Source organism: Amblyomma mixtum, chromosome 5, assembly GCF_055824585.1.
Source record: "Amblyomma mixtum isolate Tamu chromosome 5, ASM5582458v1, whole genome shotgun sequence".
NCBI classification, from domain to species: domain Eukaryota; kingdom Metazoa; phylum Arthropoda; class Arachnida; order Ixodida; family Ixodidae; genus Amblyomma; species Amblyomma mixtum.
This window is the reverse complement of record NC_143016.1, coordinates 46,712,807-46,739,884: the sequence shown is the minus strand read 5'-3', so window position 1 is coordinate 46,739,884 and position 27,078 is coordinate 46,712,807. Positions and strand designations below refer to the sequence as shown.

At 44.9% G+C, this 27,078-nt stretch overlaps 2 protein-coding genes across 2 annotated transcripts in view; one reads left to right on the top strand and one right to left on the bottom strand.

Annotated features, from left to right (window-relative positions):
• LOC149341988 (arylsulfatase B-like) overlaps positions 1-3,934 on the bottom strand; it is a 29,969-nt gene extending 26,035 nt beyond the window's left edge. The window contains exon 1 of the mRNA XM_089542060.1: positions 3,850-3,934. The gene's annotated coding sequence lies outside the window, so the exon portion shown is untranslated. The remainder of the gene's footprint in view (positions 1-3,849) is intronic.
• A 2,533-nt stretch (positions 3,935-6,467) lies between these two features.
• LOC149341987 (arylsulfatase B-like) lies at positions 6,468-20,253 on the top strand. Its single transcript, XM_089542059.1, has 9 exons — positions 6,468-6,563; positions 10,109-10,268; positions 12,599-12,711; positions 13,605-13,715; positions 15,058-15,183; positions 15,341-15,467; positions 17,365-17,658; positions 18,007-18,434; positions 20,119-20,253. The coding sequence occupies exons 1-9, from the start codon at positions 6,471-6,473 to the stop codon at positions 20,251-20,253; spliced, it is 1,587 nt and encodes a 528-aa protein (XP_089398185.1). The 5' UTR covers positions 6,468-6,470.
• Positions 20,254-27,078: the final 6,825 nt, after the last annotated feature.

The following is a 27,078-nucleotide window of genomic DNA, read 5'->3' as shown; positions in this document are numbered from 1 at the left end:
TGTTAAATTAAAGTTTTTCTCTCTCTGCCCAAGCCCATTTCTTCCTCTTGATTTTAACTAGGATATAATTAACGCGCGTCTGTTCTCTCACCCACTCCGCCCGCTTCCGATCTCTTAACGTTACACCTATCATTTTTCTTTCCATAGCTTGCTGCGTTGTCCTTAACTTAAGCTGAACCCTCTTTGTTAGCCTCAATGTTTCTGCCCTTAGGTGAGTACCGGTACGATACAGCTGTTGTATACTTTTCTCCTGAGGGATACTGGTAAACTGCCATTAATGGTCTTAAAGAACCAGCCATATGCGCTCCACCACATTTTTATTCTTCTAGTTATTTCCCTCTCATGATCCGGATCAGCTGTCACTACATGCCCTAAATAGACACAGTACTCCCGGTACCTGGCTACCAATTGAGAACACCTGTTCTCTTGCTAGGCTGTTGAACATTACTTTGATTTTCTGCATGTTAATTTTTAGGCCCACCGTTCTGCTCTGCCTGTCTAATTCATTGATCAAGCTTTGCAGTTCATGCCCTGAGTCACTTAGGAAGGCAATGTCATCAGCGAATCTCAAATTACTTAGGTATTCTCCGTTAAGTCTTACCCACAACTGTTCCCATTTCAGGCCCCGGAATACCTCCTGTAAACAGACGGTGAATAGCACAGGTGAGACCGTGTCTCCCTGCCTGACACCTTTCCTTATTGGAATTTTATTGCTGACTTTATGGAGAACTGTGGTAGGTGCGCAGTCGTTATAAATATCTTGCGATATTTTCACATAACACTCTTCTACACCCTAATTCCGCTATGTCTGCATGACTGCTGAAGTTTCTACTGAGTCGAATGCTTTCTCGTAATCAATGAACGCTATATATAGGGGCTGGTTATATTCTGCGGATTTCTCTATCACCTGACTGAATGAGTGAATATGGTCTATTGTCGAGTACTCTTTACGATAGCCTGCATGATCATTTGGTTGATTAAAGTCTATGATTGTCCTAACCCTATTAGCGATTACCTTAGTAAATACCTTGTAGGCAACAGACAATAAGCTGATCGGTATGTAATTCTTCAAGTCCCTGATGACTCCTTTCTTATTAATTAAGATAATGTAATCGTTTTACCAAGCTCGAGGTTATAAATCATTGCGTATACAGGATGGCTAGTTTTTCGAGCACAATCTCTCCTCCATCCTTCAACAAATATGCTGTTATATGATCCTCACCAGCTCCTTTCACCTTCTGCATTGCTCCTAAGGCTTTCTTTACTTCTTCCCTTACTAAAATATTATAAACTATGTAGTTCGCAAGTTTCTTCATGAATCGCATATGCGGCAAAACAAAAGGAGCAGAATTTGCGGACAGCAACGTGTCGACATTATGCACACGAAAAAAAAGCTGTTAGTTTTGAAACCCTAGAGAGAGAGAGAGAGAAAACTTTATTTACACATGATTCGGGGCACGCCCCAGGGTCCCCGCACGACCCCACTGCACTCAAGTGTTTATGTTCCGAAGGTCCATAACACTGGCAGCACGGCCGGTGGCGATGGTCTGCACGGCCGGGTCCTCCGAGCGCAGCAGGGTCTCCCAGTCCTCCCAGGTCTTGAGGTTCTCTAGGTCCCGCGGGAGAGGGTCCGCAGGGCAGAGGGAAAGGATGTGGAGGGTAGAGGCGAAGGGTTCTGGGCATAGAGTGCATGCCGGAGTGGGGAAGGAGGGATGATAGTGGGCTAGGTTAAGGGGTGAGGGGAGAGTGTGTGTTTGTAGTCTGCGCCAGAGTGTTGCGTGTTTGTTATCTAGGGAGGGGTGGGGCGGGGGGTAGAGCTGGCGTAAGGCTCTGTACGCCTGGGTCAGCTCACTGAATGAGTGCATGCGCTCCTTCGTGAATCCCCGATCAGAGGCCACCTGAGCCCGGTTTAAAGAACCTCGGGTTAAAAGGTTGGCGGCCTCGTTTCCGTGATTCCCGGAGTGCGCGGGCACCCATATCAGCTCCACCTGGCGGGGCGGGGGTGCATCGGACGAGTCCAGTATGTCAAAAGCAGGGACATGGACTTGGCCTCGAGCAAAATGTAGACTCTTATCTGAGTAAACTTCATATGTGGTTTCAAATTATTAACTTAACATTAAATCTGACAAAAACTAACAATATCTTCAGACAAGTTAATGCACCTATATCTAAATTTGTAAATATATAGCATGCAAATAGAATAATAAGTAGGGTTAGTAATCAAAAATTTCTTGGCGTCAGGTTCAACGGAACCCTTTCTTGAAATGGTCATGTCTCGAAGCTCTCTAAAGATTTAAGTAAACCTCTTTGATATCTCTATAACTCTGCACCGCTAATACGTGTCTTATACTTCCTATATATTGTGCTCGTTTCTTTTTGAGGTTTTACTACTGCATTCTAGTCTCGGGAGCCACGAAGAATGGTAAAACTGGAAAACATAACTTGCTCTAGAAAAAGAGCCGTGGCCAATTGAAGGATATTATGTGACATCGTTAAATTTGCGAACCCTTCCATTTTTCAGAAAACATATTTGCTAAAAGCAAAGCAGATATACAGCTTTTATCTTGCTGCAATGTGCACACAAAAATCGATTATATGACACCCCCAAAGATACCTCGACAATGAGATGCCCCTTCCGCAAAACAAAAAAAAAAAAACAGTTCCAAACATTCGTACGAACTACGGCAAATAGTGCTTTAAGTATCAGGTACCACAGACTGTGTATTTCATTTTGAAACTTAATATAGCCTCTCTGCGAAATCTTTCAAGAAAAAAATTAAGAGATATTTCATTGATACTGACCGTCATGTACCATGTTCATTTCTCAACGTTTTTTTATCCTTTGGCATACATTTGTCATTATTCTTTAATGTAATTTTACCTTCTTCATCTGTTAAGTTCCTACTCTGGACTGTAGGTGATTATCCATTTTTTTTGTTTCCAATGAAATGCTTGCTCATTAGCCATGACTTCGTTATGCTCGTAGTTTAGCGTGTGTGGTGCCTCATTCTCAATGTACATATTGTAGTGCTTCTTCCCTTGCTTTTGTGTAAATACTCTCACCATCTCCTTCATAATTTTCCATCTGTTGTATACCACTGCCACTGTTATGGGTGCCGGGACCTCGTCAGGCAAACTGGGCCTCTCTCTCGGCTCCCTCTTTCCATGTTAAAAGAAAATAAACTCCGAATATACAAACTTATAAAATAGCGGACCGCTTTATGGTCTTATGTCGTTTAACGTCCTAAAACGACCTAGGCTTTGAGGGACACCATAGGGGAGGACTCTAGAAAATTCAGACCACCTGAAGTTTTTGAATGTGCTCTGGCACCGCACAATGCACTGGCTTCTAGCATTTCGCCTCGATCGAAATGCGACCGCGAAAGCCAGGATCGAACCACGTCTTTCGGTTCGGCAGCCGAGCTCCATAATCACTGAGTAGCCGCAGTAATTATCCACGACAACATTGCTATTAAACAGCTATTTCGTGAAACGATTATTTTGCCCTGCGTCTTTCAAAATCATACCTGTGCCACAAGAAGCGGTGAATGAGTGCTCACTAATTAGCAGAGATTGTGGAACACGTGACTGTACGTGCCAATATTAAACTGGGAAAATACTCCACTCCTTATAATGCAAGGCCTGTGGTGCAGTGCTTCAAGTTTTTTTGATTTCAAGATATATTCTTCTGTCCTTCAACCACTAGTAGATACCAGTCAGAGACAATTACTAGCTTGCGATGTCAGCCGCTCGCTATGGGGGTAAAAGTAGCAATGATCAGTAGCAAAAAGGCAGAAGTAAAAACAGCTGAAGAGTGCCGAAGAGTCTTCAGCGCTTTGTTTAGCTTACTTGCTTTGACCGGTCTTTCCCTCCTCTCAGACATACCGCGAGCAGGGTGGTGGTAAGTCTACTTCTGTAGTGCAGAACAAACCTGTAACCGGAAACTTTTTTCAGAAACTTTACTTACTTGTCCCCAGTCAACTGAAGCCGGGCCTCTAGCATGGTGCCTCATATAGCCACTGAAGCGTTTCTGAATGTCTGCAACTGACACTGTCGTATCGGGCAAGTAGTAACATGGCGGTGATACGTTCTCCGACCTGATTTACGAAAGCGTACCGACATAACGACCGCGACATGGATAGAACGATTCCGTCCATAAAATGAAGACAAACACATTCAAGCTTTTCGGTGAGGCTTTTTCACCACCACGGTTATGTTTCCTATTTGTGACGTACTTCATCCCGCAGGATATGGCCTGCGACAACGGCCTCTTTGCGTATTCGTTAAATAGCCGGACGTTGCTGTTTAGCAGAAGACAATGCTGGATCGTGCTTTCGCCACACGTGTTCTGCCGGACACGAAGGATTTGCTTTGTGTTTTGCTTGCATTGTTTCCTTTATATTGCTGCCTTCCCTGTCGCAGTATTTCATTTGACTTGAATGCTAGTCAGGGCATGTGCCTGTGTGTCTCTTCCGTCCTCTCTTTTAGCGCTGTTCAGTCGTTTCCATAAGAGGTGAAGTAACTTACAAAGCCCATTTTGCTCCTATTTGGCTGAAGTACCTTACAAAGTCCATTTTCCTCCTATGTGACTAAAAACTAGCGTTTTTAATCAACGTTTGCGCTTGACAGCACTTCTAAAGAGAGAGTCGATAAAAGCAAATCTCATTCCTTACTTGCCTTGTTACGCAGCGAAATAACAATGAGCACTAATGATACGGCTGCATTCCCTTGGCCTATTACTGACTTTCCAATGCTTTTTTGAGTCTGCTGCGTTCGGGTTTGCTGTTTGGCATCCTGCTCTTTCCTCTTCCCAGCCGCTGCCAGCGTAGCGTGATGTTCTTCACTTTCCTTTTCTCCCACCTCAGGTAATGAAGAGGTGGTTGGGTGAGCAATAACTGTCATTCGGCTACTGCTCTGCCCCGGGCGCTTAATGTGCTTTGGCCATGGAGCATTTGGCGAGATCTTGGGACTCGTTGTGGCGGCCCAGCACTGCATGACCGCCTGAGCGGCGTCCAAGAGAAGCTGCATCCAACGCAGTGAAAGGTGCGTACGCTACTGTTCCTATCTGCCGGTCCCTATGCTTTTGGACCAGTGCATAGTCATGCTCGCCAGCACATGGTCCTGTGCCTACAGCCGCTCGAGCCTCTCTAGCGGGGTTCAGTGGCCTCCGACAAGCTTGTCCACACACTCTCTCTAGATTGCTCGCTATCTCTCTCGAACAGGCCCACTGGTTACCGCGACAGCCTTTACTCCTGCAGCGCCGTGCTAGCGCCGCAATTGCTCTTGTCGCTTCGTGCTAGCATCGGATCCTTGCTACTGAGCTTCCTTGGGATGGGGCGACTGTGAGAGTGTGTGCGTGTCGCTGGAGGATGGCGTGAGTAATCATCTCGTTTGTAACCTTGCGGACTGTCTGGGGAAGAAGGTACACGAAAGAGACTGATTAGTGGAATGGAGTTTATGCAGGAAAGACGGCAAAAGGGAATACAGATTTCAAAGACTACGATGTTTTCTTAAAATGTGCAAAACCAAAGCGTGCCAAACACTACCAAATGCCCCTCTGAAGTCCAGAGAAATTAGAAGCACAGGAATTTTGTGTTGTTTATAACTAAGTAACTACTCCCGCAAAATATAGAGAGACTGAACTGAACTTCGGCCGTGAGTAAAACCATACTGATTTGTGTGGATCAAGTTTTTTTGGAACTGGAAGTAATACAGCCGACCATGTAGTAAACGCTCGAGCACTTGACCAAAAGATATACCGATCGGTCGGTAAGGTGCTTTGGTCTATTCCGTTCGGGAATAAAAATAATCCTGCCACTTCTTCATGTCTGAGGAAAGTAAACCAAATGCAAGGCAGAATTAAAGATGGAGACAAAAAACAAAAAATGAGCGTTAAACAAGGCGACAACAAAACGAGGAGAAATAAGATCAGGCCCCGGAGAAGGCGACAAATATATTGACTTGATTACAGCTTCGATCTCCGCAGCAGTTAACAGTAAATCTTGAACTGAGTTATTGTAAGGCTGCGCAGTAATGTCCCGAACGTGAGTATGGAAAGGGCGGTCAAGGTAAGACCGCAGATTTTAACTGAATCAGGTTCTCCACGTTTCTCTCGGATCTCAGGACGGCGATATTTACATTTCGCCTTTGTAGGAATGCGCCCGCCACCGCAGGGTGCCGCGTCCACGAGCACATTCTCGGCAGCCGCGGTAGCCACTGATTTACCACCGGGGATCACACAGAGTAAAACGAGAAGCCAGCAGCAGCTTTGTTTCTCTACGCTAGGAAAGGATAGGACCTCTTCATCTTAACGATAGCCGACATGTTGCCAACATAAATCTTGACGCCGCATTTTTCTGCTTGTTTCATGTCATCTAGCAGCGCAGCTGAAGGAACGACATGCTGGTGATGGGAAGGCTGGTTTGTTGAGCTGTTCTGTTCATTCCACCTCCAGAGCTGCAGTAGGGAGGATGCTGTGTCTCCGGCTTCTGCTTTCGATTCTTCCGGTGGCTCTGTGCTCTCCGGCTCAGCCTCACATCGTGTTCCTCCTAGCAGACGATATGGTAAGTGCCTGATTTTCATGCGGTGCCTCGCCTGCTCTATCCATCACTCTATCACTCTCCAGCGCGTATGACGGATGCGAAGAACCGAGAGGCCCGTGTACTGTGCGATGTCAGTGCACGTTAAATAACCCCAGGTGGTCGAAATTTCCGGAGCCCTCCACTACGGCGTCTCTCATAGCCTGAGTCGCTTTGGGACGTTAAACCCCATAAACCAAACCAAACCAGCCTCTGCTCTCAATGTATGATATGCCATAGCTTTCCGTCCACGAACGAAAAACTTCGGCAATTAACGTTTGTCATACTTTCGTAGTGAGGACAGATAGTTTTTTGAGACAGAGCTGCCGTGGCTGGAGCAAATCTAGATCGCTAAGAAAAAAAATTAACTCGGTTGATGCGACTGCTATCATGTCGTAATCGGTGTATCTAGCCTAGCTGAAACAGAAGAACCGCAAGGAACGTCTCAAATCATTTCTTCGAAAATAAGTGATTGCTATGTAAAAGAAAGTTAAGCGAAGTGGTCGTCTCAATGATGATTCGCGCTAGCCTCGGGCGGAAGGCTGCTTTAAACGTAATTCGAAATCGATTGCATCTTTTCTCGCGCTGCCGCCGCGGTGGCTCAGCGGTTATGGTGCTCGGCTGCTGACCCAAAAGACGCGGGTTCGATCCCGGCCGCGGCGGCTAGAATTTCTTTGGAGGAGAAATTCTGGAGGCCCGTGTACTGTGCGATGTCAGTGCACGTTAAAGAACCCCAGGTGGTCGAAATTTCCGGAGCCCTCCACTGCGGCGTCTCTCATAGCCTTAGTCGCTTTGGGACGTTAAACCCCAAAGCGACTAAGGCTATGAGAGACGCCGTAGTGGAGGGCTCCGGAATAAACCAAACCAAACCTTTTCTCGCGCTGCGGCAGAGTGGAATGTTGCTGAGTGCACTGTTATGGGGCTCGCGTTTCCTGGAAGGCAGCCAAACATCGATACACGCACCACCGCGATGCAAAAAGCAGGGCGACATTTAAGCTCCGCCTTTAAGCGCATGACGCGACAGTGGTAATGAATCCCATCAGCGGTTCCTTTTGCCAGCACAGACACGAACACTCTTTCATTTTTCAGAATCGCAATCATTATGCAAAGGACTACGTATATTGTTATTGGCGTGACATCGACTACTCCGGAAGTAGGAGCGAAACGAGGAGGAAGTAACGCATGTTGGTTTTTCGTGGGCTAGAGTCTTGTAGCTCCTGTCTGTGCGCGCCTATGTTTAATTGTAACGTTACAGACGTTACAATATAGAACCCCGCTTTAACCAAGACGTAACAAAATCCTGCTAGGTCTAGTGATATCGTGTCTAACTCGCAACCGGAAGGTTAGGGTTCTATTCCCAACCAATTACCCCAATTTTCTTTCTAGCGCAGTTCATTTATATGCTTACCTGCCCTAATGACGTTCGTGTTAAGTTGCGCCATTCTGATCATCAGTTTTCTGATGGTCAATTTTCAAATCCACCGCTCCTCGTGTGACGTGGACATCTTTTCGACCAATCGAGAACTTTCGCTCACGGCGACGCGACGACGAGCGTCGCCGTGAGCGACGCGACGACGAGGACACCGTACATCCTGCAGAGCGTGATTTTACGCTGTGGCGGAAAATAGCAAGACACCATAACAATATTCACTATAGGCATGAAAAAATAGGAAAATTTAGAGTCGAAACAGATTGCAATATCGAACGAACAACTCCTAAGCGAATAGCTGAGATATTTAAACCATGTACCATGAAGTGTTGTGTTCAAAAGGAAAAATGAATGTCTTGGCGTGACGGGTTAAAGTTTATTGTAATGAAGAGTACGGCAAATGCAATATTTGTTGCAGTTTAAATGGCAACATCTATGACTGCCTTAATTGCGGTTACAGTTGTCGAGTAAAACAGTTGAACTGTGCCCGTGCACACAATACCATTGCTTTATATAAGACTAGAAAACAATGGTTATCAAGGCTAATTCATTTTTAATATGGGCTCCGGACGTCTTATGTCGAAAAGTGATATCAGTTAATCGTTCTCATAAAGAAAGTGAGAGACGATCAATGCGTTCGGTGCTGAGGGGTATGCTAATGCATACCTTGACGCAGCAGCCGCCGTTAACGAGTTATGCAGAGGGTTCAAAATCAGGTTTTACATAGTCAAAAAAGCACGCACGGCAGCTAGTACACAACAGTGATTATTGTAATTTGGTTATGCGCCCAGGCGGACACAAAGAGTGTAATCGTAGCTCGAGCCGTTAACTGAAATTCCTTAAATCCTTTTTATTCACTGCAGTTAGCGTGCATATTTATACTGACAACTTAGAGGCACTGCCATTCAATGACTATTCTATTCTTTGCAATTCTAGTAACGCGCCTCGGCCCTGAGAGATGGACGGCAAAAATTTCACCCCAAACTGTCTAATTACGCACCCGAGACCAAAACGCTCGGCATGAAGCTCATCCCTGATGAGATGTAACTGTTGCGAATGGCGCTTCGCCCCGATATTCGCGAGCCTTAAGAAGACGCTGTTAACTATGAGCTATTTTGACTGCTCGTACACTACGTGGCCCGTAGCATGGGCACCGTGGCATGGGCACCGTGGCATGGGCGCCAGCGGACAGAGTATCACCAACTTCCGGCCGTTCAGGGTATTCGACAGAAACAGTATATAAAACTGCATTTCAAAACCTATCAATTATTTTGAGACAGATGGCGTACGACATTGTCTCGAGCGTTGAAGCCCTACAGAGGCAGAAATATTCGCGTGGTGATAAATATCAGGAGGATAATAATAATATTAACGAAAATAAAAATAGGAAGAAATGGGCTTGCCCTGCCCAAGCCCATTTTTTCCTCTTGACGTCCTAGTCGAAATCAAGACGAAGAAATGGGCTTGGGCAGGGCATGTGATGCGAAGGTAGGATAACCGATGGTTCTTAAGGGTCAAAGACTGGATTCCAAGGGAGGGAAACATAGCAGGGGGCGGCATTAGAAAGTCAAGTTGACAGATGAGATTAATAAGAAGTTTGCGGGGATAGGGTGGCCGCAGCTGGCACAGGACAGGGTTAATTGGAAAGACATGGGAGACGTCTTTGCCCTGCAGGGAGCGTAGTCAGGCTGATGATGATGATGACGATGAAAGATGAAACCACATCGTGTGCTCACAGCAGCATGAGCTGCTAGCGTTTCTACCAAGGTTTTATATACAATATCTTTTGTGGGAGGGTAGACGCAACTTTAGAACGCTCAGCTCTTAACACAAAACAATTGTAGCTAGTGCAAATGGCTTTGGACACGTTCGTGAAAAGCAAGAAAACCTTCAAGACGATGCTCCTTCATACTTATTGGCTGCAGCAACACAGGGCAGGCGCCACAATCGCAAAACGCGCCTTGACAGCCAAAAATGGTTCCGTTCGTCGGAATAAACTGAATCTAGCTGTATAGATATCGAATGCGAAAGCATTTTAAACGAAGACTGTTTTATTTTTGCGCTCGTCGGAGCTCTAATTGTATAATTTTTTTTTTTGCAGGGGTGGGACGATGTGAGCTTCCACGGCTCCTCTCAGATCCCCACGCCCAACCTGGACGCCCTGGCTGCTGATGGAGTTATCCTGAACGCCTTATACGCCCAGCCTTCCTGCACCCCTTCAAGAGCCGCTTTCATGGCCGGCCTTTACCCGATACGCACAGGTGATCTGTAAAGAAAGAAACAGAACGAATGCTGAAGGCGCTGAAAAGGCTCAGGAGTATGAAAGAGCCCTCTGTAATGCTGCGAATCAGAAGTAAGGTACAGACTTGAGTAATGTGAACAAGACAGTTCACACACATCCCTAGATTTAATTTTGGTCGTCTATCAAATTCGCAAAAGTAATGAAGAATTGTTCGGCTGGAGCAAAACTTGCAAAAAGAAAACAGAAGGTATAATCAATCCTCCAAATTGGGAAAAAATGATGAACTGCAGCGAACTGTAAATGTGTAACGATCGCCCTCTGTTGTCTTTACCTTCATTTCATTGATTGCATATGCTTGCTTTAGTTGGTTGTTCGTTTTGTGTAATATCTACTATGCATATATAAATGTACACATTTTTTTATGTTGACGCCTGGGTACGCTATTTCATGCACTTATTGCATGTGCCCGCACTAGCAGCTTGCTAAGGGCCCAGATGCTTTTATCACTCTCTTTTGTATAGCCCTCACCCAAAATGAATAAACTGAAACTAAACTGCATCCTAATAAAACATTTGCTTTCTAATTGCTTCGATCGATATCAGGTGTGGGACACTTGTAAAAATATAGCTAACGATTGGAAGCCTACAGTAACTTTCAGAGTGGCATGCACTGTCAGATATGTCTTGCTGTGGTCTTCGGTGTTAACGCTTGATAAATGCTCTCTATTAATAAATCAATAAACCAGACTCAGTAAATTAGTAATAATGAACCGAATTTGTAGTTTCTGCCAAGGTAAAAGTGATTTTCTAATTCCTTTGCTGCTGCGTCATAGTGCTTATGCGAGTGGTAGACTAGGATGCTTGCATTAATCGCATTATAAACATCGCCAGCTCCGTGTGTCTTTGTCAGTCTAGCTCCGACATGTTTCAGTGTCTCGACTCCTTCAATTGTACCATGAAGAAAGTATAGAGGAACATTTTTAAGTTACCATCGCGAGGACACGGAAACACCGATGATGGCTAAGATAAGGCGCACTGCGCGAAAGAATGCGTTATTATTAAAGGCTTTCTGCGACCTCGCTTACTCCTTGTCCCATGTTTATGGAGTAATTCGCTCGGAAGGGTGCATCAATGCCACGTGCTTGAAGAAATGCTTGACGTTCTTTCCAGTGAGGAATCCGAAACTACGCTCAGCCTGCGCTTGCAGGTATGTTTGTCATAAAGTATTCGCTACACACTCGGAGCGATAGCAGTTGTAATGGAGGGTTCAGGACTCGCGGCGAAGACTAACCGCTGCCTTCTGCATGCTGTTCTCCCCATACGTCGCATCATGAGCTCAGGGGAAGGATACCTAATAAACTATAGTTCGTGTATTGCTAGAAAATCTTGCTTTTCTAGGTTTCTTGGAACTTAGATTACCCAGACCCCCAAAATCCAGTCTTCCAATAATCTGTACGTAATCTGCTAATTAGCTTTCGTGGTATCGCGTGAACCCCTATCGCGGGGTGAGATAGGAGTCCCGACTTCAGGTGTGATTAATATTTTCTGTACTTCTTACTTTTGTGTGGATAAGACTGCAGTTTCTCGTCGTGAATGCAAAAGTGGCAAAGCAGTGACGCGAACGCTGATGAAAGCGTATAGTAAAATACTCTTTGCAGCGTCATCTTCCTAGCTTTAGAAAGAACGGCGTGATTCTAAAACAACTACCAGTCGCACACAAGCATACACTGTCCGCAGTGAACAGACAGGAAAGACGTGTCATGCTTGTGCCAGTTATATGGTCGCCAAATGATGAAGGTCTTTTTGCCGGAATCCTTGAACGTTCACTGCAAAGTTTATCCGTAATCACGAAGTTTATTATTATATCTGGTTGTTAGTATTTTTAAAATCTCACCATTTTTTACACTTTAGTGTACGTTCTATAATTCGATCATGATGTATGACCAGGCTTACATGTACGCTTCGTTTCATACGTATATCTCACTGTCACTTTATGACCGGGCTGCGAATTTCTGTAAAGCCTCTTCTTAGCGTTTTGCTGGTTCTTTGAAGATTATTATTGTTATCACATATTTATTTTTTGTCGTGTTGAAATAAAGTGACGATCACGGACGCGATGGAGTTTAGAAGCATGCCATTGAGAATGTGCAATTGATATGGCATTCTGGAGTTTTAGTGAAAAAAGCTATAAATGTCTTTAACATACGAAAGACATGACACGCATAAATAAAGTTTCGTAACCGAAATTAGGAACCTCTGCTTAAGTCAATCTGCGTGTTGCTAAAGAGCATTTTCGCAATCCGGTTCAGCGCCAAAAAGTGAATATTGTCTCTTAGACTATCGTTTTCAGGCATGCAGGGCATCCCTCTTCAATTAAGTGAACCCTGGGGACTGCCACTGGACGTGCGGATCCTGCCTCAGTATCTTAAGGATCTTGGTTACGAAACTCACTTGGTCGGAAAGGTAATATACTGTATATGCTATTATATATGTTCTGAAATGTGAACGGAACAGTTCCGTATCCTTAAGTTCTTGTTTTGCAAGTTGAAATCATTTTATTATTATAATACAGCAGCGATGTCGACAAACTTAGATAAACTATATCAACTAATCACTACAATGTCAAGCTTAAGATGTTTGGATTTATTAAAGTTTGCAAGTAACCGAAACCGTTCAGACGATAATCCGGTATGTCTTCGTTCAATTTTCTTCTCTCTAAGCAAAACTTTCTGTGAGACTTTAGGTTGGCTAACATACCCTGTTTTTCTTATTACTTGGATGTCTTTATCATGCGCAGCAACACAGTATCCATCAGGTCATGTCAATTATCTATGTAAAGCTGTAACTTCTTCAACTTTCGTTAGTCATGGGTCATCTTTAGTAGGATACACTTTAAAAAATAGCAGTCGGTAACACTTGCCGCGGACCGTGGCGTCCTGTATTACTCCGCTGAGCAGTTGCAAGTGGGAACGAATACAGCTTTTAATGACTGACTCTGTCAAATTAGTCCGGGAAATCTAAATTATTGAGCTGATAGTTTCGTCTCATAATTAGCTTCTCGTTTATGTAACAAGAAAGCCTGAACTTTGGTCGACTTTTTGTCATGAAGGAATTTGGTAGGTTTGAATAATTGCTTTCGTCTCTTTTTAGTATTTCGACGCATAACTTGTCATTTATTGGCTAGCCTTTTATCACTAACGCCCTTGAATTAATTCTGCTTATGCCCTAATCCTAACAGGCATCTTTTCCTTGCGTTCCTACCCGATGTAAAAAGAAAGCCTTGACGGTTTTCGAATAAATAGACTTGTTGCCTCTCTCACATATTTCTTTCTTTATGAGCGTTGGCCTCCTTACAGTGGCACCTTGGCCATTACATGGAAACTCTTACGCCAACGTTTCGGGGCTTCGACAGTTTCTACGGTTTCTACAGCGGGGAAGAGGACTACTACACTCACACAGCGACTTACGTGCGTATGTAGAACGCCACAAGAAACGTTGGCCCACATTTTGAGTTCGGTCTTCGCGAAGGTTGCCTCTCGACGATGCGCGCGATCAAGTCAAAACAGGCGCAGCTGTTGCAGCGTCCAGTTGCGGTATGAAGCGTTGTTGGGACAGCCATCAATGGAGCGATGCAAGCTGAACACTAAAGCCATAATGCTCACTCTGTGGGCATCCAAGACTGTAGGCCACAGTGACAGCAACTTAAAATATCCGAGGGACGTCACTTTTATAAAATTAATTCATTACTCTTTGTTCGAGCATGCCAAAGCGGTGTTAATCTTTACGTTTGTTGCAGAGCCCACAAAATGCGGCCTATGCAGTGTGAGCCCGCTCTGTGCATTTTACTGCCTAGGGGATCGAACGCAGAAGTGCCGGCTGAACCGCTGCCGTTGCTTCGGGCAACGGGGCCCTAGAAAAGATCTCGCAGGGATCGAAGTCAGTATCTGCTCGGCGCTCCAATCTAATGCCGACTTCATTGTGTTGTTTTTGACCAAGATGGTGCAGTATCTGCTACTCGGAGCAACTACTATCCTGAACGATGATGGACTCTAAGTTTAAAAGCACGGTGCCCCCTAAAATGACCTGAACGGCACAGCTTTTTGCACTACAAGACGATGAAAACAGAGAAGAGGGAAGCATGTCGAGAAATTGTAGACAAGCGCATTTTTTTTTTAACGGGAAGTTGTTTGCAAACGTATTTTTTGCACAGGTAAGAAAATTGTACCATAACAAACAATATCCACCCTCGGGACGATTGTAGTGTCCTGATATTTACTGTCAAAAACTCACCTCAGTGGTTTTTTGTGGCAGTGCTGTTAACTGGATGCGAGTGCAGGGCAAATTTTAGTGGGAGATTTTTCTGCGCATCGAAAGCTTAAATCACTGCCATCAATATCTTTATAACAGTGTCTTCTAATATTCAGCATTTGTCTCACAATTAAAAGCGATGTCTAAGAAAACCGGACTTGGCATGCCACAGAAGCTACGGAACTTTATATACTAATTCTTGGAATTATGTGTCTATTGCTCTCACAAGCAAAATTATACAATTGTGCTTAAACGTATACAGCATGCAGTCTTTAGAGGGTAATTTTGTACATTTGGAGCATTTTGTGCTGTGAAGTTGGTTCTAACTGCTCCTCGCATGAATTACAAGAATCGGCCTTCATCTGCAATGAATTCTTTCCCCTTGTTTGATGAAATCATTGGAGCAACCTGCTGCATTTGAAGAAACGAACAACTCCCTGTGTTAGCGATGAAAATATATCTCTGAGCGAAATATTTTGACTGCTGATTATCGGTGCGCAGGCAAACCGCACGGGCCTTGATTTCTGGCTAAACGCGGAACCTCGCTGGGCTGACAATGGGACTTACTCTACAACGCTTTACACACAGAGAGCTCAGTATCTCATTCGCAACAGGCAAAAGGAGAAGGTGAGCCACTCGAATGACTGTTTTGCAGCAGGCGATTTCTTCCTGTCTTTGGAGCAGCTGCCGACTGTAAGCAGCCTACAGACCCTGGTTCAATCTGTGATATGTTTCTCTTTGCCTTTGGATACTGCAGGCTCTTCCTTTTTTTTTCATCCTGCAGCCACTGTTTCTTTTTGTGAGCTACCAAGCCCCCCATGGAACCGGAGGCGATATACCTCTTCAGGCACCGCAGGAGAACACTCACAAGTTTCCATATATAGGAGAGCAAAGCAGAACTATTTTTGCAGGTCAGTGAGCTGTAATGTACGTTGTTATGCGTTACTACCCGGTCCATTAATCTACTGACTGTACCCTGCAGGCTGCAAGACGTCCCAATGATTAAATGAGCACATAAAGAGAAAAGGCCACAAAACAAATACACGCTATTACAAAATACTAGATCCTAAAACCGCTAAATGCAAGAAGCCCAAGACAAAAAAATTCGAATAAAAAATTTCAATACCAACACAGAGTTCAAACACGAAACAAAAAAAAACTCCAACACGACGCAATGCATTCAGTGTGCGTACATTTTTTCAGTTTTTTTTTCTTCTCGCAACGACGCACGGTCAACTATAGCAGTGATAGTGTCGGGAGAACTCGATAGTTAAATGGCACTTGGGAGTGCACATGAACTGAATGGCAGTGTCTTGCTAGAATGAACATGATCTTGGGCTATGTAAGTAATTTTTAAAGATTCACAAAATGGGGTGTTGTCTATGAACCTCTAATGACAAAGTAAAATCTCCTCTTTAGTTATTGTTATGCTTGAGCTGCGGGTATAATTAACTGATAAGAATTGAGCGGCTCTAGAGAGAAGATTCTAGTTGACAGGCTTAATAGTTTCCACCGCGAAGCACATTCTAGCTGTGGGCGTACGACACCAGGTTAGACACCAGAGATTATGAACGCTAGGCGTACACTTTATTAAATTACAGCCAATGTACCCTAGTAACTTGGATACTTTGCCGCAAATGGTGGCAGTGCGCAAGGACAATGAAAAGCTTTGGTGTATTTGTAAGATGAAGCCCCGAATACAAATATCATTTAATAAGTAATTGAAGTTATAAACAGTTTGCATATGGTGAATGCTATGTTCTTTCACTTCTGCGGTACGAATCATGTGCCTACTTCTTCACCCGTTAAGAATTTGCGTAAGGTCCGCCTGCAGTGCTACATGATCGTCGACGCCCTTAATTGTGCAATAGCTAATGTTGTCATCAGCATAAGGTTTCAGCTAGGAAATCATTAGTATGTATTAAAAAAGAGAAGGCCAAGTGCACTGCCCTGTGGGAAATCGAGAGTTACTTCAGACAGAGGTAAGGAAATAGCAATTAACAATGATAAACTGCTGAGGCAGCGTTAATGAGGAGCAGAGCCATGATAGAGTAAGGGTGTCGAATTGTAAAGTGGATTATTTTTCTAATATTCGGCAGTACGAAACTTCAAAATAATGTTTCGAAATATCAGGAAAAGAGCAAATTGCTTGCTGGTTACTATTCATAGTAAAGTAAATGATTAGTGAATTTCAATGCGCGTTAAGACACGAATGTCCCTTTGTAAACCCATGCTGATTACCGAGGAAAAAGTTATTTGATTCGAGGTGACAGAACACGTGGGATGCAATTTAATGTCCAAGTAAGTTACAGCAAAGGCGTGTAAGTGAGATTGGTTGGTAGTTATCGGGTGAATGTCTACTACAGCGCTTAAATACGGAGATTACCTTGGAGATTTCTCAGTGCAAAGCTAGCTAAACAACGTATAAGGATAGGCGAAATATGTGACACATAATGAGACTTTAGGTCTTCGTAGCGTTTTTAATACTTTTGAGTTGATGCTGTCGATACGGGATTAGGATACATTAAGTTTAGTAGTGAGACGTGAGACTCCTTCTGCGTTAATTATCATCCATGTAAGCCATATTAGCGAGCGTTGCTATGCAGACGTAGAATAATTGTCGAAAAATTTTCGCACGCATGCCCTTCATACATTTCTGCATTAAAAGATGCCCGGGGTACCACCAATGCATTATTGACAGAAAATGGTTCTTCATTTTTGTAAAATAACAGTCCATCACCCGCGTCTATGAGAACTGGATGAGCAAACATAGGGGCTTAATCTGCGTTTGCACCGTCTTTACTGCAGGCATGATGGACGCAATGGACCAGTCTGTAGGCGAGCTGTTCCAGACACTCAGCGAAGCTGGAATGCTAGACAACACCGTCATCATCTTCAGCAGCGACAACGGTGGTACACCGTTTGGCAGCCACTCCAGCCGCAGCTTCAACTGGCCGTTGAGAGGGACGAAAATGTCTGTGTGGGAAGGATCCACCAGGGTGCCGGCCTTTGTATGGAGTTCCCTGCTTGCTAGGCGACGGAGGGTATCCCATCAGCTGATGCACTTCACGGACTGGTTACCCACACTCTACAAGATAGCCGGTTGGTAATCGGGCATCTAGCTCATCTTATACGCGAGAGCATTTTTTGGGATGTCACCTCGTCTTCTTGGCATATTTTCAAAGGCATCTTTGCAGGGAAGATCGCTCATAACAGTGTCCTTGTAATGATTACTTTTTGTTGCTGAATATGATCTACTCATTACTTCATTTACCCAGGAAAAAAGTCCCCTTTAATTGCTTTTTTGCCATTCATATTTCCAGTGTTTTTTCCGTGTTTGATTTCGGAGATAGATAAATTGAAGCCATAAATGCACTCTCATGCAGGTGTGAAGATTTACAAACTTGAATGAATGTTATTGTATACGTTCCCTCTTATTTTCGGATTCAGGAGGCGATGTAGCGAGCTTGAGAGACGTGGACGGTCTCGACATGTGGCGGCACCTGTCGACTGGCGCGCCGTCACCTCGCAAGGAGATGCTTTACAACATTGACTCCTCGTCGGCAGCGATTCGTAACTCGCGGTACAAGTTGGTACTGGACACGACAGAAGAAGATAATGGCCGCTACCCAACAGCTGGGGGCCATCGCCCTTACAACGACCTCGACCAGCTGCTTTCCCAGTCGACAGCGGCAGCTGTGCTGAGGGACCTGTACAAGACTGACCAGCTGACTTTACCACGAGGCTGGAGACAACGGGCCACGCTCGCATGCGGCCATATGACCAGGAAAAACTTTTCTCCGAGTGATGGCGTATACCTGTTCGATATCATCAAAGATCCGTGTGAACTAAACAACCTGGCTGACTCGCTTGCGGAGGTTCGTATACAACATCTGTCATGTGATATGCTGCATCTGAGTTTTCTTATCAATATCAGGTCGTGGTAATTATTATGTGACTAGTTACTCTCTACACCCCTTAATATGTGTCCTCCGTACCCCTCGCTTTGGAGGAGTTTCAAAATGTCACTAGGTACATCTTTTCCTGCGCAAATTCACACATACTTCTTATACAAATGTTGAAGCAGTGTAGAAATAAGTTATAGACCATTCTGCAGCTCCATGAAATGGCGTTCTTTTTGGTTCAAGGTACCAACCATGTTTGTGGCAAAATTTGTGGGTCTCTAAAGTGATCAATTATTTGTTACAAGATACTTTTTTTCTCAGTGGACCTTTTACTGCAAAGCTGTGCGGTTCACTCTGCCAGAATAGACTCGTGTCTCTGAAAATTCACTAAAATAATTTGAACACTGCCGTTTGAAATTCCGAAGGTATATAAAATAAAGTAGAAAAAATTAAAATTGCAGCCTCGGGTAAAAATAGTGCAAAATGTGAACTCGCGAAAATTGCAGATTTGCAGGCTTTATAGGCGCGTGACTGCGACGTCACTGCGTGTCACGGATGAAATGCGGTTGCTGGAAGTGTGGTTGATTGCGGGAGCAGTTTAGACTATACTTCTAGCGTTGGTCAAATGTTTAGGGGAATCCCCCAAGGTGGAGTAAATTGTAATAAGGGAGTAATTACTCATTGGCATCCACCTAAGCGCAGCCATACGGCTACAAAGGAAAGCTATACAGCTTTCTCAGAAACTTCGTAGTTAAAGAAAAATTCGTCCTGGTCCGGGGTTCGAACCCGCGACCATCGCTACACCGGAGCAGTCGCTCTACCCAATGAGCTAACCGGGACGGCAAGCTTATGGTAGGGCGAGAGCGAATTGATCAATAACTCGAAGTGGGAACAGTGTTGGTCAGTTTTGACAATAATTTGGCAATAATTTTGCTGTACATCAGGTTCTATCTGAATGCAGAAGGAATGTCCCTCAAAAGTGAAATCGCTGGTAGCTTCCTATTGGCGTCGGGCCTTTGAGTTGAGAAGCTTCAGTGTATCACTTTAGTTTTTAACTTTCATTTTCTTTTGTGGTACCAATACACACAAAGGTGCCTGGACCCATAGTCTTTATGGCTAGCGACAAGCCCTAATGCTACATAATCACTAGGAAAGGCAGACCTTCAAATACGATACAAACGGGCAAAAAACACTTCAGTCATAAGAGTGCAAATTCTTCACATGGTAACCGCAAAAAAAAAAAAAAAACACAAATGAGTGAACACATCCAAAAATTGTAACACACAAATAGGTCCACTCCCACTTTTCCGCGGATTAAAAGAAAAAAAAACGTTTAATGACACTACGAAATTGAGTTTATGTCAGCGTCATCGGAGGTTTCAATCCCTATCAGTGCATAGTTACATTCTAGAGTCTTTGAGCACAAGCATAATAGCTCTTAATGCGAAGAATCTGAACATCTCCAACAATTATATCTCACTTTTTAATACGTAAAAATCGGTTCTGCAAATTTATCGTACACAAACCGTAAACATATTCAGTGGCGGCTGCCGAATCAGAGCGCAAAAAAAAAAAAAAAAAACATGGGCTCGTAATCCTTCAGTTCTACGTATTGTGTGTTCTTAGCGGTACGTTGTTTTGATTTTTCATTTCACAGGTTGTGTCTGCGTTGAAGAAGCGCATAGACGCATACCGAGCTATCGCTGTACCCGTGGGGAACAAGCCAAGTGATCCTGCAAGTTTTCCTGAAAACCACAATGGCACATGGGCACCTTGGGTGAAGCCATCCTAGCAGAAAAATGTATTCTAAAAAACCAAAGAAAAGTATTTCGATGAACGCGTCGGGTACTCCACAATATACCTTTACGTGTATATTACAATGTGTGTATTGCAATGTCTACATTGTGTGTATTGTAATCAACGGCGGTGTGTGTTCTGAACGATTAAATTTGTCGGCTGACGTCGCACTAGTAAACTGCACCTGCAGAACGTATGCAAAGTAGTAAATGAGAACTGCGCGATGAGCTCTGACATACGTGTGCACATTATATAATTTACTTTCCCTTTATGCATATACATTATTCTTCAGCTAGAGCAGCCAACTGAAAGTCGTGGTTAATTTCACTGCCTTTGGCTGTTCTTCAATCTTGCTCAACTTAAAGACTTACTTTTTGTTATTACAACCCATTTTATGTTACGTCTTAAATTAGTCCCAACCTTTGAAGCCGCAGAGGCAGCGGTTGAGTTCATGGCATTGATATCCGCAGCTTGAAGGGTGTCACAGCTCGAGAGGAATCACAAAACAAACAAAATTTTTAGCGTTTCTGTCTTGCGAACGAGTTAAGATCCCATCTCTGCTAGCCTGGAATTGATTAGGATGTTGGTGCTTGAAAAAAAGATTTAACCACAGAATCGGCTTGCCTGCAGCATTCGAGGCTAACGAGAAGGATGGAGCTTAAGTTAAGGACAACGCAGCGATCTATGGAAAGAAAAATGATAGGTGTAACGTTAACAAACCGGAAGCGGGCACAGTGGGTGAGGGAACAAACGCGTATTAATGAACCCTAGTCGAAATTAAGTGGAAGAAATGGGCTTGGGAAGACATGTAATGCTAAGGAAAGATAACCCCTGATCCTTAAACATCGCACCTAGGACTGTTTATAACATTTTCCGACTGGTAGTATTACTTGCAAGGCATTTGTGCAGCGCATGCATTTCGTGGAGCTCAGCGCGCGGCAAAATCAAAACTTGCAGAGAAATTTTAAGCGCAACAAGGGGATGCTATTTCTGACATGCGATATTGTGGCGGCATGAAAGGTGGCTCTTTCGGCTTAAAATAGCACAATGTCAAGATTTTGCGAACTGGCTATATACAGTACATCCTTGTTAAACTTGAAGCCATAGCGGTTACGGCCAAATACCGCGTCCTATGTTGTACGGGGGCTCTTCAGTTTGAGCTTTCTTTGTCGAATGCAAAAGGGAAGCGGCTATCAAAAAGGCGCTGGTGAAGGCTTCGCTCCAGTGTGGCAATGCAACGAACTAATACGCGCGCAGCGAGTATGCAAAGGCTTGGCACAACTCTATGCGGCCAGAAAGTCCAAAGTGGTGACCACTCGAGAACGCGCATTTCACGGTTGTCTTCTGTAAACGCTGCAATTTCTGAAGTGATATGTGTGGCTGAATGCCGCGGATTGTCACTCGAATAGTCTCGAGTAACATACGCAAGGCTTTAAGGTCATACTTTGGGTCCATTCCAACGCGTGGGCAATGCTAGGTGCGGTATTTCATGGTATTAAAGATGAGGTAGCATGGTCGTGCCGGAGAGGGAATGAAGGAAGTCGCAGACGAGGGTGCGGGAAACAAGGAGAGAAAACTTTATACAATTAAATTTACGTTATTTACAAGGGAGCTCGGTAACGAGACGCTCAATGCTGGAACGCTGCATGAGGAGAGCACATGACGAGACCAACTGATGAAAAGCCCCTCGGCCGTACCGCTGCCGAGGTATTAAAGTGTTCCCTTTCCCTAGGTTCCCTAGATGGGGGCCGGGCCTGCCGAGGAAGGAAGTTCTCTGTGGCACGAGCGGCGTTCTCGCGCATTTCATGCGTTAGAACGTGCGTTCGCACGCAGTCTAGGGGAGACGCTCGCTCAAAACTTCATCCGGGCAGACGGACGCGGCTTCCGTGGGCAATCCAGGCGCTCACCCAACGCGCGTTTCGGGATCAGTCGGCGTTCCGCTGCAGCCATGCCGTTTTCTTCCCCACGACGAAGGCGAAACGTAACAATGGGCAAAGTTGCAGTTTCAATCGCAAATAAAGTGCATTTGCCACTGACCTAGCTTTTGTGGAACGGTTTGCGCCGTTTAGTTTGTGAATGTGGGTAGAAAACAATATAACAGTAATTAAAAGATTCCCGCAAGCAATTTATTTCCACTTTGTGTGGGCGTCCACCTCATACGCGTATACGCAAGCTGCAAACCGAAGTAGCATGTCTTTGTTAACGGCAGTAACCCTGGCTTATTTTCTGTGCGCAGTAATGTTTATAGAATTAATGCACACAAGCTATAAAACAGAAATTCGAGCCCAGCATTCCTCCTCTTTTTCCTGGTCATGGTGAAACGACCGCTTCACTGGCCCACATCTACTTTACTTGAAGGTGACCGCTTGGTGACGCTTCATTATGTTACAGAACTCGCGTTCTTCATTTTTGCATCCCCATATATAATCTATGTTTTAAAGCGGCCACAAAATAGTGTCTACTGCGTTTCTATCACTCGCTCGACATTGGCGTATACGGCTATCGTTTATTATCAACTTCGTTGACTTAATTCATAGCGACATTGGACTCATGCTGTGCGCTGCTTGTGCGAGTCGTATGTGGAGATATTCGCTCAGCCTTGTTTTATGAAGGACAGGTGTGCATTCTGTCACATTCTCTCCCGTCAATGTTTCCCTCCCCTCCATGCGCCTAAACTCCGTCCCAAATAGTCACAGTATCGCTCACTGACAACCGGTGCTCTTTCCTCGATGCCCATACCCGACGGATAGCTCCGCGGCGCAGCAACACCTGCAAGCGTACAAACCCATCCCATAGCGTTCCGGCAAAGCTTCATGATCATTAGAAGCAATTTCGAAAGATGATCGAAATTTCTGGAGCCCGTCACTACGGCGTCCTTGATATCCCGAGTCGCTTTGCGACATTGAACTTCAATAAACCAATAAACCATGACAACTGAGGGACTCTGGTGTAATTGAGAAATTTAGAAACGTTAATAGGAAAGCGAAAGTCTTTTCCACGTGCGACTATTGGACAAAGGTCTGGAAGTGTTGGTTTGGTTTGGTTTATGGTTTATGGGGTTTTAACGTCCCAAAGCGACTAAGGCTATGAGAGACGCCGTAGTGAAGGGCTCCGGAAATTTCGACCACCTGGGGTTCTTTAACGTGCACTGACATCGCACAGTACACGGGCCTCTAGAATTTCTCCTCCAAAGAAATTCTAGCCGCCGCGGCCGGGATCGAACCCGCGTCTTTCGGGCCAGCAGCCGAGCACCATAACCACTCAGCCACCGCGGCGGCAAGTGTTGGTGTTCCCGCCCAGGGTCCGACGAGTCAGTCCCAAGGCGCAACACATTCTTATCTGAGATGACCATTGGCCTCTACCAGAGCTTCTTCACATCGTCACTTGAGGAAAACACCTAGAAACAGAAAGTGAGCACCTTTTCTGATATAAAAGTTGACTGTCATAAGCCATATTATTTACGTGGCGAGCAGCGGAGAACGTCCAAGGGTGGCGTCCTGCGAATGCTGACGTCGTATCATTCTGTTACCACGGTGAAGTAAATCTCACATTTGACACTTTTGCAGCTAAAGCAAAAAGCAGAAACCGTGGTTTCAGCAGCTGCAAGTGTTTTGTGCAAACCCACCGGCTCTCTGAGGATGCTGGAAAGACTACCGTTAGGATAAGATCTAAGAGTGTATCTAACTCCTTTCAAAACATTTCCATACAGCAGATTAAAACAATTTTGTCACTTCTGAGCATGGAGTAGGAAGTAGTTAAATTTGTTTTCGAAGCCGAACGGGCTGTGCACTCTAGAGGAATCACTGGCGGAAATGTGCCGGCGAAAAAGAGACAAGAAAATGTTGAAATCTACCTCCACGCATGCATAAGGAAGATGAGTCAAGCTTCACAATCAGACATATAGAGGAAAGCGCGAATTATTTTGCTTCAAGAAATTAACCTAAGTACTTACATGCTTAAGTAATTCCTTAAAATGCTACTTAATTTCTCTCATTGTGACCACGGCCCTTGAGAGCTACTGGGATCGACATCTAGAGCCTCCACCAAAAATGTTACAAACACAGAGAAAATTTCAGCAGCAAAGAATATGGCTGCGTTCCGACAGGAAGTCATTGTCTTCAGGGGATAAATGGCGTATGCCCACTGTGGGGGTAAGGCCAAGACAAAGGCGGCGACAGAAAGATGCTGCCTGTGTACTGGCCAATGGCCGCAGCCGCACTCATAACTCTACTCCATCTTTCTCTTCTCCTCGCCCGAATTAAAAGAAGAGTGGGCGCTTCCGCCAACGTGCCCAGCAGCATGCGACTTTTTCTATCCCGAAGCTTTCCTTTTTTCTGTGCTCAGCCATTCCTAGGAGGCTCACAGTTCCTCTGTCAGCTCTTCAAAACATCGGGGACGAGTGCGGTCAGCGCGAACAGCGCTTTCTCCAGTGATACCAATATTTCAGTCAGTGTAGTCAAGCACATTCAACATGGTTCAGCATGATAGCAGTGCGACCACTGCCTTTCCAGTGGAACGTCAGGGATTCTCGCCAAGCGCTTGTGGTCCCGGTAAAAAAAAAAAGGTGGATGATTTAGCGCGGTTAGGCCAAATGCGAATTAGATGAGCTAGCACTTGGCATTTCACTTCGGTTCCGGCTCGAGGCTCGACTTTTAAGGTCAAGCAGACTTCAGACAAACACTGGCGAAATCTTCGCTGGCAATCCTCATACCAATTCTGGCTCAGTGAATCGCTGTTATGCGATGCACAATGGTTTTGCGATGGCAGGTGCTGCCACTGGTGAGGCTTGCCAGATCCAGATAGAGCTACCTCTTGCGGCGACTTATGAATTGAGCTGCTACCTGACTCGGTGGGAGCGGACAGAGAAGCATCGGCGAATCGAAGAAGGGGGGAGGGGGGCTAGTAATAATGCACTAAAATCAGTGAAAAAAAATTCACAGGGTTTGCCTATTTCTCCTAAGTCGATGGAAACTGCGCCGTTTAACATCGCACCCAGAAGAGCTGGAAGAGACACGAATGATTGCCGAAGACCGGAAATTACTTTGTCATTAAGGGCAATCGGGCTCACAGTGATATTTTCCCGCAGCAGGGATGTTTCCGACCTGCCTCTCAAATGTTTTGCCGGTATAACACTCGCGACCTTTGAAGTGACGACCTCATCCAATTTATTGGGCAAGAATCAATTTAGGTTTCTCAGTGCGACCTTTTGAGCAGCATAGCTTTATTTTCTAATTGTGACGGGCTTCATCCCGCGGTATGAAGGACACTGCAATGGGCGCTTCATGTCGCAATAAAATAGGCTGACATCTATCTCCTACCAGCAAGCAGTGGTGGATCGTGGGTCGAGCAACGCGTGTAGTGCTGGATGCCGTTGGCAGTAAGAAGGGCACGCTTGCCATACGAGACCGGTCAAGTTCCTTTTCTTGGAAGCGTGCAGCTTCTATTACTCAGGGCTCAAGCTTGACAGCGTTTCCCAAAGGTGAGTTGATCGAATATATTCCGGTTGTTTATCTTCAATTTACATTATCAATTTGGAATCAGTGCTATCGAAAACTTTTGCATCCGTTTCACTGCGGCTTGAACATAACTAATTTCGCAACGTTTGGCATGTGTCGGCTATGTCTGTGCTCGGTGCGTGGAAGAGACTAGAATGGCAGGTAGTCTTGTTGATTATGACGATATTTCGCGTTTGAGCAACAGCTTGGCGTGAAAACAGTGAAATGAGGAAAAGTATGGCGGGAATATGTGAGCAGGTTGAAACAAATTTGCTTACCACAACAACCTTTCAGGAACACGAATTTGAAGACACGCTGCATTCTACCCTTCCAAGCAACGTAGAGGTTGCTTTCTTCGCCCCATACGTCGAGCAGGCGCAAACATCTCAACGTCCCTTGCCTTCAGGAGACCAGCAAATGATTTCAAGTTGACCTATTGTTAGGTGAGAATACGAAGAAAGGAAAGGTGCGGGAATTCTCACGCTGCGTAGACATCGTGCCGTGCATGCCGTGGAACCACGCCTGGAACAAAGGGGGTAAGAGGGCACAAAGCCATAGGGGCATATTGTAAACACCATGAACGATTTAGTGCATGTCTGGGTGGTCAGGAAAGGGGAGTGACCACTCAGCAGGAACGCGCGCACACTGTAAATTTTCTTGCGGACTTTGAAGTTATAGTTTAGAGACCCGGAGATATAAGAAAGAGTGACGATGGTGCATTTAGAACGTGGGTCAAGAGTTCCCATGCTAGAGTGTCTACTTTTCATCAGTTTATTCTGACATTTAAGACGCTTATGAAGCTACCAAGGATTCAGAGGGAGTCAAAACAGGAAGTTAAAATAGGTACGTAGTACTTGCTTGGGAAGAACCAGGACAGAGATCTGATGTATTTGAGAGTCACAGGAGCAAGACGAACTCGCAATGAAAATGTCAAATTAAGTTTCGTACACCCCTGTGCTTGAAGTTTTGAGGCGCAATGTCAATGCAGGGCGGTTCTCATATTTCTCCTCTGTCGAAATGCAACCGCTGAATGTGAGGGCTGTATCCCCGAGCAGCTTCTATATAGCGCACTGCAATAGCCTGATTCCGCCCAGAAAATAGGAAAGTCTGACAACAGAGGCAAGCCCCAGCTTTCAATACTCTACGTTAGGGCACACTGGCGCCTTTTGCAGTGGAACGATAAAAGATAAGTGGACAATGTGTAGGCTGACTTGTCGAGCTGTCCACTTCATTGTTTGTTCCTAGCTGCCAAAGTCACGGCATGTTGGCAATGTTAACACTGCCTCGTGGCATTATTTTGTAACAATTTCAGCGGCAGAGCTGTA